Genomic DNA, 20,483 nt, shown 5'->3' with positions numbered 1-20,483 from the left:
ATCTGTGCGAAGTAGTGTTACACTTCTAAAGAATTATGCCAGGCAGTTAGCATTAGCCAAGTTAGCTAACTGCGTGGTGGTTAGTTTAGAAGCGGTAGGAGGCGAACAAACAGTTTATTTTCTAACAGTGGGCCGGTATTATTGAAATTTCGTCCATGAAGGACGTGTAAATTACCAACACAATGCCCGTTTTACTGTTTCTGATAGACACATCCGCTTCTATGAACCAGCGCTCCCATTTGGGCACTACCTATTTGGACATAGCAAAGGGAGCAGTTGAGACTTTCCTAAAGGTAGCTAGTAATGCTATAACGTTAGCTTGCATACATAATAACCACTCTTTGGATGCTCCCCAAAATGGCATCGACATTTTGTTAAGCGACTGTCTGTAGAAATAATACCTAACTTCCAGTCTATTCTTGTTCCCACAGCTTAGGAGTAGAGATCCGGCAAGCAGAGGAGACCGATATATGTTAGTTTCTTTCGAAGATGCACCAGCCGGAATCAAGGTAACCTTTTATTTTTAAAAACATTTAGTCATTTTTAAAAAATCTCATTTCGTCTAGTCACTCTTTAAACAGTCTGCCGTGGTAGTCCGTTTAAATAACATTACAAGCATACATATCCCTCATAGCCTACAACATGGCCGACATTTTGTTCCTCCTATGAACTGTGGCATTTAGATTAATGGATTCAAGTTTTGAGAGAGCGCATGTCATTTCAGTTTGACTCCTACCAGTCCATGGAAACTGATTTCGTTGTAGGGTCCACTGCCACTACGGTGCATGTGTTACTTGATACACTTAAATCATTTCAGCGGGGAATACGTTACATAACAGACAAGCACTCTTGCAGGGAAGCTTAACGCCAACTTGGCTGGATATGATACATGAACAGGACTGCGAAAGTGCTGGATGATCACAAGTTGTAATAAAGGTTCCTCATGTACTAACAGAATTTAAGTTTGTTAGAAGGATCAGCATTTTATAATCTAGAATGTATACAATGCATTTATACAGTGCACCATAAATAGACACATGCTATTGAAGACTGAGAAAGTGCTGGTTTATTGAAGATTTTTAAAGCATGTAGAAGTTTGTGACGTGATAAAAGCAGTTCAAAAGAAACAGAAGTTTAGGTTTGTGATGTGGGTTGTTGTGATGTGATGTGTAATCACCATCTTTTTTTTACTGTTGTCTTTCTTGTTCTGTGCTGTGTTAATTCTGTCTCCAGGCCGGATGGAAAGACAGCCATGCCACCTTCATGACTGAGCTAAGGAATCTGCAAGCTGTTGGACTAACAACATTTGGCCAGTCTTTAAGGACTGCTTTTGATTTGCTCAATCTTAATAGATTAGTCTCTGGGATTGACAATTATGGGCAGGTAAGTAGTTAAGAAAGTACAACCTGTGAACACATACCTTTAATGTCCCACACTCCCAGAGCGCCCCAGTACTGACGTTTTGCAAGCATCTGATATTTTTACATTGTCCCAGTTCCTCTGAGTAACATCTGAATGAACAGTCACATGTCATAGTAGTACTAAAATAATAGTCTTTGTCACTCACATCTCTAATTCAGTTGTTTCTAATGTAATGCCCACTGTTTTAAAAGCAGAGGCAACCAATTCAAATGATTATGGCCCTTGGACTTCCATCAGACTAGTGGTTTTGGCCCCAAAGTAGTGGAAGAATGGGGTGGTAGTTCCAGCTAATCTGAGAAAACTGTACAAATATTTTTACTGCCTGAATCAGGTTAACAAATGGCAGTGAGAGTATTTTAAATAAACATTCATGTTCCGTAGAATATTTTTTTTATATATCTGTTAATATACTTATATCTTTTTAATATCTTAGAGGAAGGGGATAAAAAAAAAGAAAGAAGCAGCTCTCATACATAGTCAAATTGGTTGCAGGTGTAAGGAAGACAGAAACATAATTTAAAAAGAATTAGTTTTATTTGTTTATTTAAAAAACTGTTTGGTAAGAGGCCCCTTTGAGGTTGATGTGCCTTGAGATCAATGTTAGGAGCTAGACTAAAACCATGAGGGGTCATGTAATGGGGTACATACATTTTCACCCAGTGTCAGATTTCAACATTTAGTAAGCCTCTCTGTTTCAGTGGAGAGAAAAATGTGCTTACATTCACAGGATACAGTCGCGAATGTAGCTGATTCCACTGTCCGTATCCCTCCCCCTGTCCCCGCCCTCTGTCTTTTCTGCTTTACTTTTAAGTTTAATAGATCTGAGTATGATGGAAAGGTTTGTGTTCAGAGATTGAGGACTTTGTGTAACCTTTGAATTGGTCTTTTATGTTTCGTTGTCTCCCTCCCTCTGCTTGTGTTGATCAGTTTCGTGGGGCCACCTTGGGTTTTAATGACGTGTACATTGTTGATGTACCTAAGCAGTACGTCATGTATGCTGCCTCTCTCACTATCTCGGTGTGTATTTTGATTGTGTGTGTGACCTTCATATTTATCATGTTTATTTATTTATTTATTTCTCTCTAGGGCAGAAACCCTTTCTTCTTGGAGCCTGCTATCATTGTGGCTGTAACCGATGGCAACCGGCTGACCAGCAACGCAGGGGTGCAGGACGAGGTCAGACATGGTCTCCAAGGAGACAGGGGCACCCAGGGTCACGCAGGAGTGCTTCCTGTGGGTCAGCTGATGCTCCTCTCTTTTCCTGTTTTCCTTCCTCTCTTACTATGTTTCTTTCACTTGCTCTCCTTGTACCCTTTCCGTTCTTTCTTTAGGTCTCTTCAGCTCTCAGCTGTTTTGCCTCCTTTTCATCCCTTGTTCTTGTTTCTCAGTCTCTCTCCCTTCTTCTTTTTTGTCATTACTATAATAATTATCATAATTATTGTTATATTCCCACCTCTGATCAGACCTTTCAGTGTGGGAGCAAGAATGAAGGAAACAAAAGTTTGTGGACTATTGTCTTCCCCCTTGCCTCCATCTGTAATGACCACCTGAGCCAACAGGCAGACCCTTAGAAAAATTAAAATTAGTCCTCAGTTTAAAAAACACGCCCACTACGAGCCTACCAGTATACACAGAATTGTCCTGGCTCTTACCAGGGCAATAACAGGTCACGACTCATGGCCATGATGGTTTTTCCCCCAAGGCAAGAACTCCTCATTTGTCTTTCTTTTAATATTAGCAGCCCTAGTCTTATAACTGCAGGCATTCTGAAAATTCAACCTTTGAACAAAGGGTACATTAATACATTGCATCACTTCTTAACTCTGTCTTTCTCTCTTTCTTCCACCCCACCCCAGCTTCACCTGCCCTTAACAACGCCGCTGCCGGGGAGTGAGTTGACAAAAGAGCCCTTCCGCTGGGACCAGCGACTCTTCTCATTGGTGCTCCGCATTCCAGGCAACGCCTCCACCGAGCCTGAGCCAATGGGAGCGGTCCCGTCTGACACCTCCCCCATCACTCCCATGTGTGAGGTCACAGGAGGTGAGCTTACCTGAGAGTGCATGTGGGAGATGGCGTGTGAAATAATCTCCCTGGGTGTTTAAGACGGCTTCCTGAAAGAACAGGACGGGTTCAGTAATGTTGCACAAAGAAAGCCACTCAGTCAAACCGCATCGAGAAACAGCTGGTAGCTGTCTTTACATCGTGGCTACAGCCAGCTTTGCTGATTGTGGTGTTAAGAAAACTTTGCTGAGTCATGGAGGCGGACAGGGAACAAAAGATCAACTGTTTTTTTCCCTATTGTAACCCCAAATCTGTGGTTTTATTCCTCTGTGATATATCGGTGTTATGACAATAGTCTGCATGCAAGTCTGTGTGCGCTTTTGTGAACGGTTCACCACTTTTTAGTGTGAAAGGCTTTTTCACAGTGCGCCCTCGTACACTCCCTGTGCTTCCAACTATAGCTGAAACTCAGCTATTGCAGCCAGTGGAATACATCAACCGTTGAAAAACTTTCAGGCAAAAAACCCCAAAACAAAACAGTATGTTTCATTCTGTGTCTCTCTTTCCCTCTCACTCCATCTTTTCCTTGTCTTCTCTTCTCTTTCTCTAGGTCGTTCTTACAGCGTGTTTTCCCAGAGAATGTTAAATCAATGTTTGGAGTCTCTGGTGCAGAAGATTCAGAGTGGCGTTGTCATTAACTTTGAAAAGACAGGATCGGACCCCCCGCCGCTGGAAGGTAGGCCAGAGAGAGTGCGTTTGTTGGCGGGGGGGAGGGGAGTTTTGACTGTGTATGTTTAGAAGAATCGGTTTCCACTCTGACTGGTGTCATGACGTGTATTTGTCCTCTGCTTGAGTTGGCCTTTTGACCAGCGGTTGATCTTTCGAGATGTAGCTTGGAGTATTTTCTGGCCAAACTTTTACATCTGCAGTTTGTTACTGTCTTTGTAAATTTGTTTGAGAAGCTCAATAAATGACTAGTTTGTATGAATTTCAGGCATTGAGGTTCAGTATTTATCCATGTTCTCTTTCTGTCTCTCAGATGGTCTCACAGAGGTTTAGTACTTATCTGTGTTCTCTCTGTTTTTTCAGATGGCGTCACAGAGGTGAAGTCAGGTCCTCAGCTGTGGCATAGTTGTCATAAACTGATCTATGTTCGTCCAAACCCAAAAACAGGTGTCCCAGTAGGCCACTGGCCCATACCAGAGGCCTTCTGGCCTGATCAGAACTCTCCCACCCTGGTGAGAGCCTTTGTGTGTGTGGCTTTTTTTTTTTGCGTGTGTGTGTGTGTGTTCAGTCCATGTGTGTTAGTGTTTCGGTTGTGGTCATGCACTTGTAGAGTCGTGGTGAATGTAAGAGCTTCATGTTCATGTTTGTCTTTGTCAGTCAGGTGTTTGCGTGTTTGTTTTTTCTTTGATGTGTGTTTGTGTAGACAGTTAATATAGTGGCTTTTGTTTGACTCCGTGTGTGTGTGTGTGTGTGTGTATTCCAGCCTCCTCGTGCAGCGCACCCTCAGGTACGGTTCTCCTGTGTGGATGCAGAACCCATGGTTGTTGATAAAGTTCCATTTGATAAATATGAGCTAGAACCTTCTCCCCTGACCCAGTTTATACTTGAGAGGAAATCACCTCACACCTGCTGGCAGGTATGACTTGCCTCTCTGTTTCGTTCTCTTCCATTCCATTTAATGCTGTTTAATCCAGTTCTATTCTGTCCAGTTCAGTTCAGTTAAATTCTGTTCCTTTCTGTGTAATTCCCTTCACTTCTGTTGAATTTGGTTCCATGTAGTTCAGCTGAATAATGCTGTGTTGGTTAGAATGTTCACCTTATGCCAATAAAAAACTGGCCAGCATCCAGGAATAAAAATCTATTACATATTGATGATAATGATATTGGAAAATTTTACAAAGTTTGATTGGGACTTTTATATCATTATAAACACCCTTAAACACAAATAGCTGAAATAATGCTAATTAATTAAATTTAAAAATGTCACACTCTGGAAGTAACACACTACACCATCTGTTTTTAATAACTTGATGTCTTCAGCTTTCAGTATTATAATGTAAATGTATGTAAATTTCTTCCTTCCTTTCTCTCTCTCTCTCTCTCTCTCTCAGGTGTTTGTGTGTAACAGTGCTAAGTATGGGGAATTGGGCCAACCGTTTGGTTATCTAAAAGCCAGTACTACTTTGAGCTGTGTCAACCTGTTTGTCATGCCATACAACTACCCCGTGGTGCTGCCTTTACTCGGTCAGTGTGCGCTTCCCCTCTCTAACCTCTGACCCTTTAACCTCTACTCTCTCTTTTAAAAACCTGACATCACGCTTACCAGTCTATCCGCTCCGCCCTTTCACAGGCACTATTTCGTATGCTTCTGACATCACTTTTGTGTTTGGAGCCTCGCACATGAAAAGCTGCAAAAACATAATCATTCAGAATGTTCACAGAATACTCAGTTACTTGATGTTAACGTCAGTTTTCTCACTGTGGCTCTTTGATGCTTAAACAGTGTTTTAGTGTCAAAGTGTCTGTACAAAATACACCCTTAGTTTGTTGTTATACTTGGTGTGTGAGATGATCTGATTACTTCAAAAGGTTGCATATGTTTTGACTCATCAAAGATCTAAAACCTCTCAACTAACCACATGTTGGGTTGTTTTGTTTGGTTTTTTTTTTCTCCAGATGATTTGATTAGAGTGCACAAGTTCAAGCCCACGTTAAAATGGAGGCAAGCGTTCGAGACTTACCTGAAGACAATGCCGCCGTATTACATAACGGTAACATTCTGTTTTATGAAACCGATTCCTTGATGATTCGATCCTAATGGAGAATTTCATTAGAAGCGTCCGCGCGCCCCTCAGAAGCTGTAATTGGATTTAACCTGCCATAGTTCTTGCTACCCAATCAAAAATGTAATCATTCCCTGAGCCAAAGTCAAGATTTTGATTGAATTGACCTTTACATCTTGTCCTGGCTCAGAGAAAACGTCTCTGACAACCTTCAGTCTCTTCTCTCTGCTCTCTTACGTGTCCCCTCTGGTTTAATCATTTCCAATGCACCGACTGTAACTACAGATGTGCGAGTCGCAGATATATTTATCATCGCTTCATTTAGGCAGAATAAGTTAAACGCTACAGTTAAATCGCTCATTAACCAGAAACCTGGCATTAGCTTGCTTTGTCAGTAACCTAATTTAGCGATGGACAGTGTTATAAGCTGCTGTAAGTGATGTTGCCAGAGAATTTTGCAAGAGAGGAGGGAGAAATGACAGGACCATTGTTTGTTTACCTGCTAAAACTATCACGCTGTTTCGTAAATAAACCTACAATTAAGTTCAACAGCTTAGTGTACACCACTCAACTATCGTAACATTAAACATAATTTCGATGTTTGACTCACTATACCGGCTTTCACGTTATTGCAGCAAAACCAGGCATGGCTGACATGAAGGATCCATCTTCCGTCCCTTTTTTTAACTGTCATTTATCGGCCGTTATAATTGCTGATACCGATTTATCTGCATTTAGCTCATGTCGGCCGATAATATCGGCATGCCGATTTATCGGTCAGGCTCTATACCATACCCTGCTTTGTTATATTCCACCATGCTTTATCCTATCCTGACATCGTTTAACTATAATATTTGGGGTTTTTTTTGTTGTTGTTTTTCGGCAGCCCCTCAGGAAGGCTCTAAGGATGATGGGAGCTCCAAATCTTTTGGCAGACAACATGGAGTATGGGCTGAGCTACAGTGTGGTTTCTTACCTGAAGAAACTCAGCCAACAGGTACATACATGGCCTGAGTCTTGCCGTCGCCTCTCTTTGTAGATGATGTGTCTCTGAAGTTTGGAGAGAGGCGTCTCTGATGCGTTAGAGATGGGGAACACGTACACTTCAAAGTCACTTTTTTCCCTTCATGTTTACTTTTGAACTCAAAGTGCGCTCTTTTTCTCTCTTTGCGTGTGTGCATGTGCGCACGCTTCTGTCTCTAAGGCAAAGATTGAGGCAGACAGGGTCTGTGCATCGGTTGGAAAGAAGGTGGCTCCAGAGGGCGGGATTAAACTGCGCACCCAAAGCTTCACCCTCTCACTCGCTCACAGAAAGGATTTCACCCAGGTGCTGCGAAGCATCATGGGAGATAGTGCTGTTATGCCGATGGAGCTAAACCCTAAAGAGTTCTCTGGGTTTCAGCTGGCTGTTATGAATAAGGTGCGCGCACACACTCAAACATTGGCTGTTTTTTTTTCCCCTAGTTTTGTCTTCCTGTGTGATTTGTAAGCACAGTTAAAATGGAAATGTTTTGTCATTTTATGACACACATTTGTATTTATCATAACGTTTCTCTCTTCTGTTATGTTTCTCAGAATCTGAAACCACAAGGGTTGCGTAACCCATATGACATCCCCAGATTGCACCTGTTGGACCAGCTGACTCGGATGAGACGAAACCTTCTCAATGCCAGTATCTGTATTCTCAAGGGACAGGATCAAGGTGGCTTCACTTTACACATACAGTAAAAGATTACAAGAAAAGACAAGAAAATATATCATATACACAAACAACATCTTTACAAAAGACAAACGTACAAAAATTGGTTTTGGTTTAAAAAAAAGTGTCATTTGTTTAATTTTTTCGGGGGCTAAAAATCAGATCTAATTGAGAATTGCCCTTTTACACTATTGACTACTCAACCACTTATTACCAGTGACCTGACATTTTACACATCAGTTTTCTCTCTCTCTCCCTCCCTCCAGATCAGCTTCACAGTGTTCCCATCGCTCAGATGGGTAATTATCAGGACTTTCTAAAGCATTGTCCTGCTCCCCTCAGAGAGGCAGATCCAGACCAGCCCAAACGACTGCACACCTTTGGAAACCCCTTCAAACTGGACAAGAAGGTACCGCTCAGCTGTGTCCCTTCACAACAGTGTTGCTGACAATCTGTTGTCATGAAAACAAGATGTTCTGATGTTTTGTTCTCTTCTCTCTAGCACTTTGTATTAATTATTATGTATTATATTTTGATTTTTTTTTTTTTATGAAAGGGAAAAATGGATGCAACATGTTCTTTTATTCTCTCTCTTATTTGCTTTTCTTTGGGCTTGTCTGTGTGTCTGTCTTTGCCAGGCGATGATGGTTGATGAGGCAGATGAGTTTGTGACGGGGACTCAGGGGAAGGGGAAACGGGCTGGTGAACCTGTCAGTCCCCACGGGGCCCCCAAACGCAGGAGGTGCATGTCCCCTCTGCTACGACCAGGACACTCATACACGCCTCCTTCTTCACCGTCCTCTCCACGGCCAGACGCCACCCCACCGCGAGGTTAGTCACTGCAGCACACATGCACGCACGCACGCACACACACACACACAGAGGACACTCTCAGTCAGGCAGAATAGACCTGTAACACCATGCAGAGACACTCAGAACGTCACCTACAGATTAGTCCTCGTTTCATACACAGACACAAACACACCTAGACAAAACAGAAGAGTATTCAGAAATGAATCTCTGTAACAAACACAGAACACCATGGAGTAATGAGTTTTTAGAACCCATTCAGAAACACACACAGACAGAAACACACACTTCACCAATTAAAAAGCATTTCACTGTGCTATGGAAATCATATTTGTGCTGGAGTAGCTGTCAAGTGCCATATTCAAATACCTACTCTGTTCTGTTCTGTAGTCTCTGCAGAGAGAGAGAGTCATACCTCCATGGCTCACTTTGACAGCTTTTATCTGGTTTTGAAGGATTTTAGTAGGCATGGTGATGAATATAGATCTAACCCTTTATTGTCTTTTCTTTGCTTTGAAGCCACAGTATGCTAGGAAATCATTTATCAGAAAGCTACAGCACAAGTAAACTCTATTGCTGCTGTCACTGTTGTAAAAGCAAAGAATTGAATGGGCAACCAGTGTTAGTGTGCATGCTCCTTAGTCTTCTTTTCAAGGAAGAATCCTGTGATGCAAGCTATACACTGGAAACCAAACATTATTTCATTTATGTGTTTCCTATTAGATTTCTATACAATGAGAGGTTGTTTAAATGTCTTGAACATAGCCTCTTGCTCTGAATTTAGATTTATCTAGAAAAAGCAATCCCATAGATTTCAGAATGGTTGCAGTCTTCTTGTGGTATGTTGGCCAACCCTGTGGTATATGAGTACAGAGATACATGATGGCTGAATGTATTAAAATCTTCTCCTTTCCTTCAGAGACCGACCAGGTGGCATTTGGAAACCACGTTGGCAACCACTGTGACTCAGACCACAGCCCAGACAGACAGATTTCCCCTGCTCCAGAGAACCCTGAACCTCAGAGGAACCACCAGGACAGCCTGGAGGAGCCAGGGACGCAGAACGGGCAGCCCAGGGACGGTGTGACGTCACTGGGCAGCGAAGACGAGGAGCCCCCGCCTCACTACACCTGTCCAAACCGTCTGAAGAAACAACGGAACGAGGAGAGCCAAAAACTGAACGCAGAGCTCCGGGTCCTCATCACTAGAGAGATCAGGAAACCAGGAAGACGTATGTATCGCACTCAGTCATTTCTGCTATGTTTTACTGCTGCAGGAATATATAGATCTGCCATTTCTGCTATGTTTTACTGCTGCAGGGATATATAGATCTGCCATTGTCTGTCATTTCTGCTATGTTTTACTGCTGCAGGGATATATATCTGCCATTGTCAGTCATTTCTGCTATGTTTTACTGCTGCAGGGATATAGATCTGCCATTGTCAGTCATTTCTGTTACACGAACATGCTTACTTACCCTTGCTGACTGGAGTAGCTAGTATTTCTGCTAGTACTGCAACTTATGTTAAACAATGTTAAGCACTGAAACAGTTCCCAAAACGTGTGGTGTGCCACACAGCGTTGTTTTTAGGTCATGGTTTTCAGCACAACCGTGATTAAAACAGAACACTGTAAATTTTGCTGGCTGACGGAGTCAAGTCGCCTGCGCTTTTCCAAAGTGAAAATATCTGTGGGGATAAGAAGTTTGAACTCTGAAGTTGCACACATTGCACTAGCTTGTTAAATATGCAGGAACTTAAACAAGAACCGTTTAAGACTGCCAGGAACTGGAATTTTAATGAAGTCTGTCTTTCATTGGACAAGTTTGTCCATGTGAACAGTTATATTACAAGCAGTGTGTGCTTTTATATGTGGTATTATACATCACCCAGTGGAAAGTTCGGCAATTCGAGTTACCTGCCAATGTGCATGCATTGAACTGAATGCTTCAGTGCAAATTCATGTATTATTACACCCCTGTTGCTTATTGCCATGTTTAATGTTCATGTAATAAGGCTTACTATAAGGCGTCATAATCCAAAAATACTCATGCCTTTGTGGGCACAACTATGCCACTATAAAATCACTACAGGTGATTTGCTTTCTATTGAAATATTTTTTTCTGTCTTGGTCTTATTATTAAGGGTGTATGGTAAAACTCTTTGCATCTGCTGCTGCTGCAATTTTGTCAGATATTAGAATCATAATGTTGTCTGCTGTCTCTGTGTTCATTCAGGCTATGAGAGAATCTTCTACCTCCTGAAGCAAATTCAGGGCAGTCTGGACACACGACTCCTCTTCCTGCAGAGCATAATCAAAGAAGCTGCCAGGTACACAGACCTCTGGGAAATGTAGGCACAATCCAAATGGACGTGATTAGTAAAATTCAGATACAGCAGGTTATTGTACCTGTCCAAGACAGTAAAAATCGGCCTGCATTCTGTAGAGTAACTGCAATATAAATGTAATAACTAAATAAAAGCGTGGAACTACGCTTTTTTTTTTTTTTTTTTTTTTAAACAAAGTCCTATAAAGTGAGCTTTGGTAGTTTCCTACCTGAAGCACACTGTAGTCATGTGGGAAAGATTTCTGTTGATCTCAACATTTCTGCATATCTGCTCTGAAATTTTATTGGTCATTCCATTTCAGTTGCTTTGATCTGTCCTTCATGACATGGTTTTTTTTTTTTTTCCTTAAACTATAAACAGGATAAGGCTTTTGTCACTCATCCATATCTGTCTCTGTTCTGCAGGTTTAAGAAACGGGTTCTAATTGAACAGCTCGAGAACTTTCTGGAAGAAATCCACATCCGGGCCAACACCATGAACCACCTCGAGGAAGACCCACACAGATAGACAGTGATTCGATGTATGTGGGTCTATGTGCTGTCTGAAAAAGTGTTTCTTTTAAAGGGAGTCAGCATTGTTAAGAATGCTAACTGGAGTGGAGCTGGGACAATTTTCTTAGAAAAAAATAGACTTCATTTGACTTCCCATTTCTGTCTCTTCTCAACCAGAGATGATTTTCGTTGGCAATAGATTTGTCCTCTGCACTTCAGGTACACACTCACTGTCGCTGCCAACTGGTTTACCTCATGGTGATGAGTGGCAGACGAAATCTTCAGTTCCACCAATAAAATTGCACTTACAGGCTCATGTCTACCAACTGTTTGGACCTGCCTTAAATGTATGTTGAGAATGTCATTGGAGGATTTCTGGATGCTGCTTTCAGTGTGTGTTGTCATTTGTTTTGTGAGAGTTTTTAAATAGGGCTCACATTGAGGCCTTGGTTAGAATGATCCACTGAAACCTCCCATTTGTAAGTGTGAACATGTATAAGACATCTGTATGATGGTAATAACATATACAGTTGCTGTCCTGTAATATAGTATTGTACAGTGCTACCCTGCTCATCCCACTTTACACACACACACACACACACAAAGTCAGGGAGATTTCAGTGCTGCTCTTACGTGCAAATTACTGCCAATTGTTCATCTCTCTCTCTCTCTCTCTCCCCCTCCCTCTCCCTCTCTGTCATTCTTTCTCTCTCTCATTCTCTCCCTGTCCCCATCTCTTTCCCTGACTGAGGGACCAAGATGTTGCCATACTTCAGTTTTTGTGAAGCTGATTTGGTGGCTACGAAAAGTATTTTTTGAGAAATCTGTATAGATGTAAAAAGCAAAATTGAGAGTATTATTTAAAACATAAAACCATGTAAAGGCCTTTTTGTAAGTATTTGGATGAAAATAAAGTTTCTATTTTACACTTTGAGTGGCCTTTGCAAATAAAACTGACATTCTTTCCTGTAAAGACTGAAGTTCATCTTTTGTTTACGACTAAAGGAATTATTTGAGTTTTTGAATGTTTTTGAATCAACAGTTTCTTGCATTGAAGTTCAATGCCAAATTTATGTTATGTCAGATGTTGTCCAAATTGGGTCACAATGTGCCCGCAACACCCCAAAATGTCTGTTTGCAATTGTTCAAGGTTGCACGCAAATACTGTGGCAGTCCTGTGCAGCGCCTCAGGTTCAACTCAAAGGGCCCTCCAGATTCTTGTGGTCATGAGAGATTTATTGAAAGAGTGAACTCGGAAACATCTGAGTGCGAAAAACACAGTTGTAATAAAATTTTATTTACAGATATGTACAAAGTATTTGTCCCTCTTCCTGAAACGTCAGTGGACCCTCCTATTTGGTCCTCAAATGACCTCTGACCCCCCCGTGAGGGAGCTGGGGGTAGGTTGAGTGTGTGTGTGCTGGAGAGGAAAAGAAAACTGGACTGATAGTAATGTGTTGGAGCGTGTTTCAAGTATGTGCCTGTGGGGAGGTGTCGTGTGTAAGCTGTGTGTTAGGGCAGGGTTGTATGTATTGTGTGTGTGTGTGTGTGTGTGTAATCAAGCTGGCTGCTCAGCTGGATTCAGCACTCGGCCTATAAAAAGAATGGAACCTGAAAAGGGGGGAAAAAAACAGAGAACCTGTTAGATATTAGCAGAGCAATGAAGAGTTCTCTCTTTTTCTCTTGTTTTAGCCTCAGTTTCAGAATACCAAGCCACTGACAGTTGCTATTCTATTTTTCAAAAATCTACTCTGGCCCAGGAGGTTCAAAGGTAGCATGCTACACCTCAGACGCGCATAAAACTATATCCATACAGTGAGCTCCAGGATAGTGCCGTTTATAATCTTTACTTCATCATCGTTAGAATAACAAACATCAATCTATGAGACGGCGGTAACGGGAGCCAATGAATGAGAGCATTAACCCATCTAGATAATTAGGTTTGTTGGTCACAGGAGACCATTTCAAGCACATTTTCAAAGCATTTGCAATTTTGGTTTATGCCATTTCAAACAAACTATAATCGTGGTAACTCGTGTGTGCCTTACCTGTGCTGATTTGTCGCAGGAGGAAGAGAAAAGGTCTGTCGGCTTTGAATACAGGAGCACGAGATCGTTTCAGCAACACCATAGCTAAGGAAAAAAAGTTATAGACAAGTTAGACACCACGGAGGAACAAGAACTCCGATTACAAGCAGATGACTTACACTTAATAATCTCAATAATCTTAATGACAATAATTACCACCACCATCATCATAAATGATGTTTTTAAACATATCTTTCTTGTATTTTTGAGTTTGTTTGTTTTTTATAGCTGAGGTCAGTCAAGCCTTTTGGTTTCATACACTCACGTTACGTCTTTGACCACGTCCAACCATCAGCTTTGAATGTTGAACACTGTGAATGTTCATGTAAGGGCTCCTGATTGTTTTGACTAAGTTCCTCAGACAAAAGGGTTTTTCTACCTGTTGCTGCAGCTGCCTTGGTCCCTTCTTCTGTTACCTCAATCATGGTTTCATGGACAGCTTCAGATACATACAGGCCCTCCTCCTCTGCATACACATGTACATTGTAGTGAAAATTAACTTTGTTTTTCAGGATTGTTCTGTAATGGTTTTGCCTTATAACAGTGCAGAATGCATAATGTCTCTATTCTCAACAAATAAAGATAAGTAAGATTGGATTCTTATGACAATAATACAAAGAAAACAGAAGTTATCTCCAGCAAAGGCCACACACTTAAATTTGTAGGTTATGGCAGGCTTTTACCTGAAATGCCTCTGAAATCCGCAGCAGAGGGATCAAATGCATGCGACACTCCTAGAGACTGAAGAACAGGCTTCAGATTAAACTTTCCTCGCATCTTGAACCTGCAAAAAAAATGCAAACAAACATTTTCACTTAAGCCTGTTTAGAACTACAATTCCCATACACCCCTGCTCCAGCAATTATTCTGTCCCTACCTTGGCAGGAAGACATCCATTTTGGTCCGCCGAAGTCCTGTATCCCAGAGTCCCACAACGTGGGCTGAAAGCTGACTCTCCAGGTGGGACAGGGGTGTCTTCCTGTCGCTAGGCAATGCCAGCAACAAGCTAAGTGAGCGACTGAGGTAGGGCAGCTCCAGGACAGTGTATCGCTGCTCTGAGTGCATGTGAAACTGACCTGAGACAACAGAAGAGAGAGGGGGGCAAGAGATATAAAGACTCACTCCAGTGAAATTTAAGTTTAAATGTTTTGTGAAAGCGCAAATAATGCTTTAGTTGCTTCACGTACAAAATATTAGAGCAGATCTAAAACAGACAGTTCTGTACAATGACCTTGTGTCCTGTGCTTGTATCCTGTGTTTGTATCCTGTTGCAGAAGTTCAGTACTTTGTGTTTTGTTCTAAATCTAAACAAAATAACCATTATTTCTGATGTATGGCGGTTTCTGGCCATGCTTTCACCTGCGGCTCCTGTATTTTTTCCCAGAAAAATGGATTGCTATAGTACTGTCAGCACTCATGTATTATTTGGATTGTCTACCTTTATTGTTGACAAAAGTTGATATGACAACATTCATTAAATGTGTCATAGTACTGAAGGTGTACCAGCAGTAGTACATCTACAGGATGTTCATCATCTGATTAAGAAAGCAATGCCAGCAGGTGTGACAAACAGGAAGTGAGCATATTACTGAGCGAACATTTTTGCAGTTTTATGATTATTAGATTAGCAATGTGACTGTGAGGTGAAACTTTGCTTTCTTTCAGTATGAATCTGCTTTGTTATGATTTAGCATTAGACTGCATCTGCAAGACTAAAGTTCAGTATAATCATGATAAAACAGCATTATGATGCAACGAAATTTTCAATTTTGCAACATGCGGTTATCACAAAGTTAAGACAGTTCTCTTATTACAATTCGATGTACTATCAGTATTATTCAGTGTAGTATTATTAAAACATAATACAGTATTGCTACAGTTCAGTGTGGCATTGCTCTTACCAAAGTTGACCTCTGTTGACTGGTACATCATGGGCACTTTGATAGTGCTGCCATCTGACAGTGTGAAGGGCAGATTCTGGGTCTCAGTAAACAGGAACTGTTTCTGCCAGGCACCCTGGAACACCAGTGTACTGACCAAGGCCATACGTGGAAGACTGCCCCACGATGAGGTCTCATCCTGGGATTCACCTGAGCCCAGCAGTTCCTTACCTGTCTGTCGAACCCTGGCATCATCTGCTGTGAGGAGAGAGAAAAACTGTAAATACATTAACACTAATTATGCAGATGTTTAATAGTTAAAGGGAAATTTTATTCAAAAATAACTTCAACTTAAATAAATTCCATTGGGGACATGACAAATGGAGAGTTGATACAGAAAAAGTTTGAAGATCATTTACGGGAAATTTAAGTATGAGGGCACACAGTAATTCTCCAAGAAATGGGCTCACAAACACCCTTACTGTTCGGGATCTATGGATGGTTTCTGACTCACCGTTACTATGGTAGCGTGTCCACTGCTGCAGTTGGCTGTGTGTGTGATTCGGATGGCTAAAGTTCATACTGATCAAACTGCTGTTACCCCATGCAGATGCATGCTGGGTAAAATCTGGGTGGAGATGAACACCACTCTGGATGAATAAAGCATTGGCCAACCGAAGCTGAACCCCATGAGTAGAGTTGCCCATGCGTCCATGGAGCCCAGAGAAGACATCTTGTACACCAGCATCTGGAAGCGTTAAAGAAGAGGTGAAACTGTTAGGTCAAAACAAACCTACATCACAACAGATGGGGAAGAAAAGTACTTGTTTTTGTTGCTCACTTGTTCCTTAAACTCAGTATATCACTGCACAGGTCTGGTCTAAAATCCACTCACGAATTCCAACCAGAATATTACAAATGGTGCAGGTCGGTTCTCTACTTGGTCTCATGAAATTATTATTATAAATGATATATTCCATATACCTTAGGGAAAAATGTCAATGTTTGTCTGCAGTTATGACTAATGCAAGACACTCTGTGTATTTTCTCAGAGCTCTTTTCATTTTTAACATGGATGCTATTACATTCATAAGTACTACAGACAAGGCCTCTTTAAAAAAGCTACGTATGGGTACGGCTAAGGTCAGGCACAGAAAATATGTAACCTCTCAGAGTTTAAATTTCATATGATTACAAAGCCAAGATTCCATGACCTATACATCAAATAAATACTGACATTTTTATAAACATCAGTACTTGACATTTTTGTGAGATCAGATTGTGATGCTAAATAAAAGGTGCCATTTAGTGGCATCACTCAGCTGTAGAATGAACAGGAGAAGAATCTGTGTCTAATTAGATTTCACATTATTCAAGGCCCCCTTGTGATTGCTCTGAGTTTTGCAAAACAAAACATACAACGACTGCAAAATCGCAATCAACTGACTCCACCACCTACAAAGAAAGCTGACAGTTTTATTTAATAAATAGCCTTTATGCGAAGCAGTCTCAAGACAAATCATTCAGTCTGCACAGCCTCCAAACTGTGATTCCCAACCATCAATGTCTTAATGATTTTTACTCTGGCCACACCGTGTTCAAAACACACTGGTCACTGAGAAGTTGGTAATGGGAATTACGGTCACTTGTTTGGACCTGAGAGAGTAATTCGGTACTACAGTACATTGCAATATTTAAGTTTCATGCTTTCAAACACTTTTAGGAAATCTTCAGACATTATACTATTTATATTAATTCTTATATGGGTAAAGTATGAGGAACTGTAAATACTTAAAGATAAAATGGCTAGAATCAACTTGTTAAATAATTGCTTCTTTTTTTATATAACCAATGTAAAAATATCTCTCTTTTATATTACAAATGACTCTGCAAGGAGTATGTATTCTTCCACAGCCCAAGTTCCACTGCATACCCTTGGCATTGTATCCTAGAGTCCTCTCCAGCTGGCTAAGTGTCTCCCCCTTGGCTCCCAGTTCCAGCAGACCCAAACTGAGTGAAACACTGGCAGGCGACACAATCAGGTTGGAGTTGTTCTCTGTCTCTGTGAGCGTTTGGTACAGACTGACGGCGAATTCAGTGTGGAGCTCACTGAAGCCGCTGCCCAAGCTGCTGTTGCCGTGACTGAGTTTCACCAACCACAGGCAAAGAGGGAGCAAAGCAACGGGAAGCTTCTGCATGATATATGGAGCAAAAGGGCAACAGAATAATATGATGATGGGATGTGTACAGAGGAGAAGTCGATGTGTGGCCGTGACCTTGGACCTTGGACACACTCAGAGTTGCTGTTGAAAAGGGACAGTAACCAAAGAAAAAAAATCAGTTACTAAAATTGGTAACAGAAAGATTGTAATGTGGAAAACAAAAAACAAACAAACAAACAAAGCCCCCGCACGTTAATGTACATATGCGCTTTTGCGTAGGTGATGAGAGAGGACAAAAGGTTTTCGTACTTCTTCAATTGCGCTTTCTGTCCACTGAGGGGCATACATGGCTCCTGTAGAGATATCTGTAGTGGCCATTTGTTGCCATTGAAAGACAAAAGAAAAAACTAAAAACAAACAAAACAACAAACAAACAAAAGCTCTTGCCGGCTTTTGATATATTAATATCTCACATTCCTGACTCATTATGTCGCTGGTCGGGACACGTATTACGACATTATACAGGCAATCAGAATTACGAGATAACTCAAAATTACGTCTATGTAGGTCACAACTGCAAACAAATATTTAAGAATTCCAGTTGGATGTCTCAGAATTCAAAGTCAATGTCGAAATTCCAAATTAATATCTCACAACTGTGACTACATCCCAGTTTTCTGTCGATATCTGACAACTCTGACAAGAGTGATGCTCACTCTGCATCCTACGCACTTTTGTAAACGATGGTTTGTGCTATATTACTGCTCACACTAGGCCAACGCTTTATGTCTATGCACTAGCAAACCATATTACATTGAAAGTGTTTTGGAGTTATAATCTATTTAAGAAGAATGGAAAAACTCAACTTTGTATAGCCAATTACAGCAGCATCTGGGTTTCGCCTCAGCTCACTCTAATTTCCGTATTTCAGCTGATGCAATTTAGCACAAAATGAATTCATACATTGTAGGATAGTGTAGCATAAAGACATTCAATGATTCAGTTTCACGGTTTTGCTTGTTCATATTTTTCTTCACACACATTTTGTTTTTATTGTTAATGGTTGCTATGGCAGTATGCTGTCATTCACAAATCCCTAATCTAGCAAGCAAGAAGGTTAGTCTACTACATTAATCAGAAACTCGGTGACAAACGTGAGACAGATGTGTATGCTAATTTCTAAACATTAAGTCGCAATTAAGACACAGCCTAAGCTAAATTGTAATTCTAAAATATTAAACCAGAAACATTAGGTCGCAATCTCGAGCTAAATAGGCCTATTAAATACTACATATTAAGCCGTAGGCTAATGTCGAAATTTGGAGTTACTACCTAATACTTCTGAGGTATTAAATCGAGATTCTGGGATATTATGCCATTAACACCCTCTGATGACAGCTAGCCTTTCCTAGCGCACAAAGAATCCGGACAAGCCCTCCACTGTCAACCTTTGTCACTCACTATTGGCATCGCTCCATCATTCACCTCAGAGTCACCTCAGTTTTTATTACTCTTAAAATGCATTAAACATTATCTCATACCCTGAGAGAGAGAAGTAGTTGTGAAGATAACAGTGAGCTCAAGACATACGTTTAGACGGTCTTTGAGATGACCTTAAAATACTACTGGACCTTTGGTCCCACAGCTGATCTAAACCAGCAAATCTAAATGGAAGTGAAATTACTTAAAATATCACTAATAATAATTGCATGTGGAAACAATAATGTCTTTTGAGCTAAGTTTTAGGTCTTGGCATCCTACCTGTTGGGTTTCCAGCTGGGACAGTTCAGGGTACCAGTCACTGTCAGCGGCTCTTCAAGGAACGTTTTCGGTTATCCTGACCATTTGAATTTGTATCCTATCTCAGAGTAGCTTTCACGCTGTGGTTTTACTCTGTGTTTGTTTGCACGCCTGTTCTCTCAACTCTGCGTGGACAGCTAATTTAGAGAACTGCCGGTCATAAGACCGTGTTTAAAAAGGGGAGCTCCGTATTTGCGGTCTCCGGGCGGCGATGTCCGTACCACTCGGTCAGAATTCCTGCCGCCCTGCGCTATAAGGAGCCAGGCGGAGGGAGGCATGACACCGAACAGCAAATCCGGACCCGAGTTGAGGCGAGAGAAACACTCACACACGCACGCACGCACACACACGCGTTCATTCAAACGGAATCTGGCGGCATAATGAGAGAGATGCTTCGTTATCTCAAATAGTTTTGCTTTGGTGATCAAAAGCGATCTCGACAAATACCGCGGAATGCGGCACAAATTTGTCGCATCAGCACTTCTGTTAGTCCAAGTGCTTTTCAAAGGTGACAGACGGAATTCCCAAAAGTGATATCACTAAATGACGTCTGAATTCTTCTCACAGAGTCAACCCCCTTTTCGGCTAATCCACGAGAACAATTAACAATATGTTTGTTTATGTTCTGAAAACGAAAATTAGTGTTTGACAATTAGTTTTCAAACAATAAAGTTATATTAATTGATTTAAACTGGATAGTTCTAGCACTGTAAACATTTTAAACAATGCATTCTAGCACTGTAAACATTTTAAACAATGCAGTTAACTAAGAAAACGAGCTTGCAAAATTGATTGCACTTGGTCAGTTCTTCACTTTATGCGAAAAAATTAAATAGCTTTGTATGATCCTGAAGAATAACCCAATTTCTTAAACCAAAGAAACTAATTTTTTGGATTTCAGTTATTACTGATAAGACGACCCTAAAACATGTTTCCCATGGAGAGCTGTGAGAGAGAAACAGATTCATACGAATAAGGTATTTGGCTTCCTTTG

General features: G+C 41.1%; 2 protein-coding genes across 3 annotated transcripts; one reads left to right on the top strand and one right to left on the bottom strand.

Moving 5' to 3' along the window:
• On the top strand, positions 1-12,435 carry ints6 (integrator complex subunit 6). Of its 2 annotated transcripts, none has more exons than XM_030786196.1 (18): positions 1-293; positions 432-509; positions 1,234-1,383; positions 2,509-2,598; positions 3,279-3,462; positions 4,034-4,159; positions 4,513-4,661; positions 4,913-5,065; positions 5,541-5,673; positions 6,106-6,200; positions 7,099-7,209; positions 7,417-7,632; positions 7,788-7,914; positions 8,178-8,320; positions 8,550-8,726; positions 9,643-9,952; positions 10,958-11,051; positions 11,474-12,435. In XM_030786196.1, exons 1-18 carry the CDS (start codon positions 183-185, stop codon positions 11,574-11,576), a joined length of 2,550 nt encoding a protein of 849 aa, XP_030642056.1. In that variant the 5' UTR covers positions 1-182; the 3' UTR covers positions 11,577-12,435. The 2 variants fall into 2 exon arrangements, with proteins under 2 accessions (XP_030642056.1, XP_030642055.1); XM_030786195.1 differs by having other exon boundaries at positions 8,550-8,742; positions 9,641-9,952.
• A 683-nt stretch (positions 12,436-13,118) lies between these two features.
• On the bottom strand, positions 13,119-17,725 carry serpine3 (serpin peptidase inhibitor, clade E (nexin, plasminogen activator inhibitor type 1), member 3). The gene is made up of 8 exons (XM_030787321.1): positions 17,461-17,725; positions 16,042-16,275; positions 15,549-15,785; positions 14,525-14,723; positions 14,331-14,431; positions 14,027-14,113; positions 13,609-13,692; positions 13,119-13,171 (listed from the first exon to the last, which is right to left on the bottom strand). Exons 1-8 carry the CDS (start codon positions 17,723-17,725, stop codon positions 13,119-13,121), a joined length of 1,260 nt encoding a protein of 419 aa, XP_030643181.1.
• Between the last annotated feature and the right edge of the window lie 2,758 nt (positions 17,726-20,483).

The sequence above is a fragment of the Chanos chanos genome, chromosome 10 (genome assembly GCF_902362185.1).
Source record: "Chanos chanos chromosome 10, fChaCha1.1, whole genome shotgun sequence".
NCBI classification, from domain to species: Eukaryota; Metazoa; Chordata; class Actinopteri; order Gonorynchiformes; family Chanidae; genus Chanos; species Chanos chanos.
Note: the sequence above shows the minus strand (reverse complement) of the source record. Positions and strands in the feature narration are given on the sequence as shown.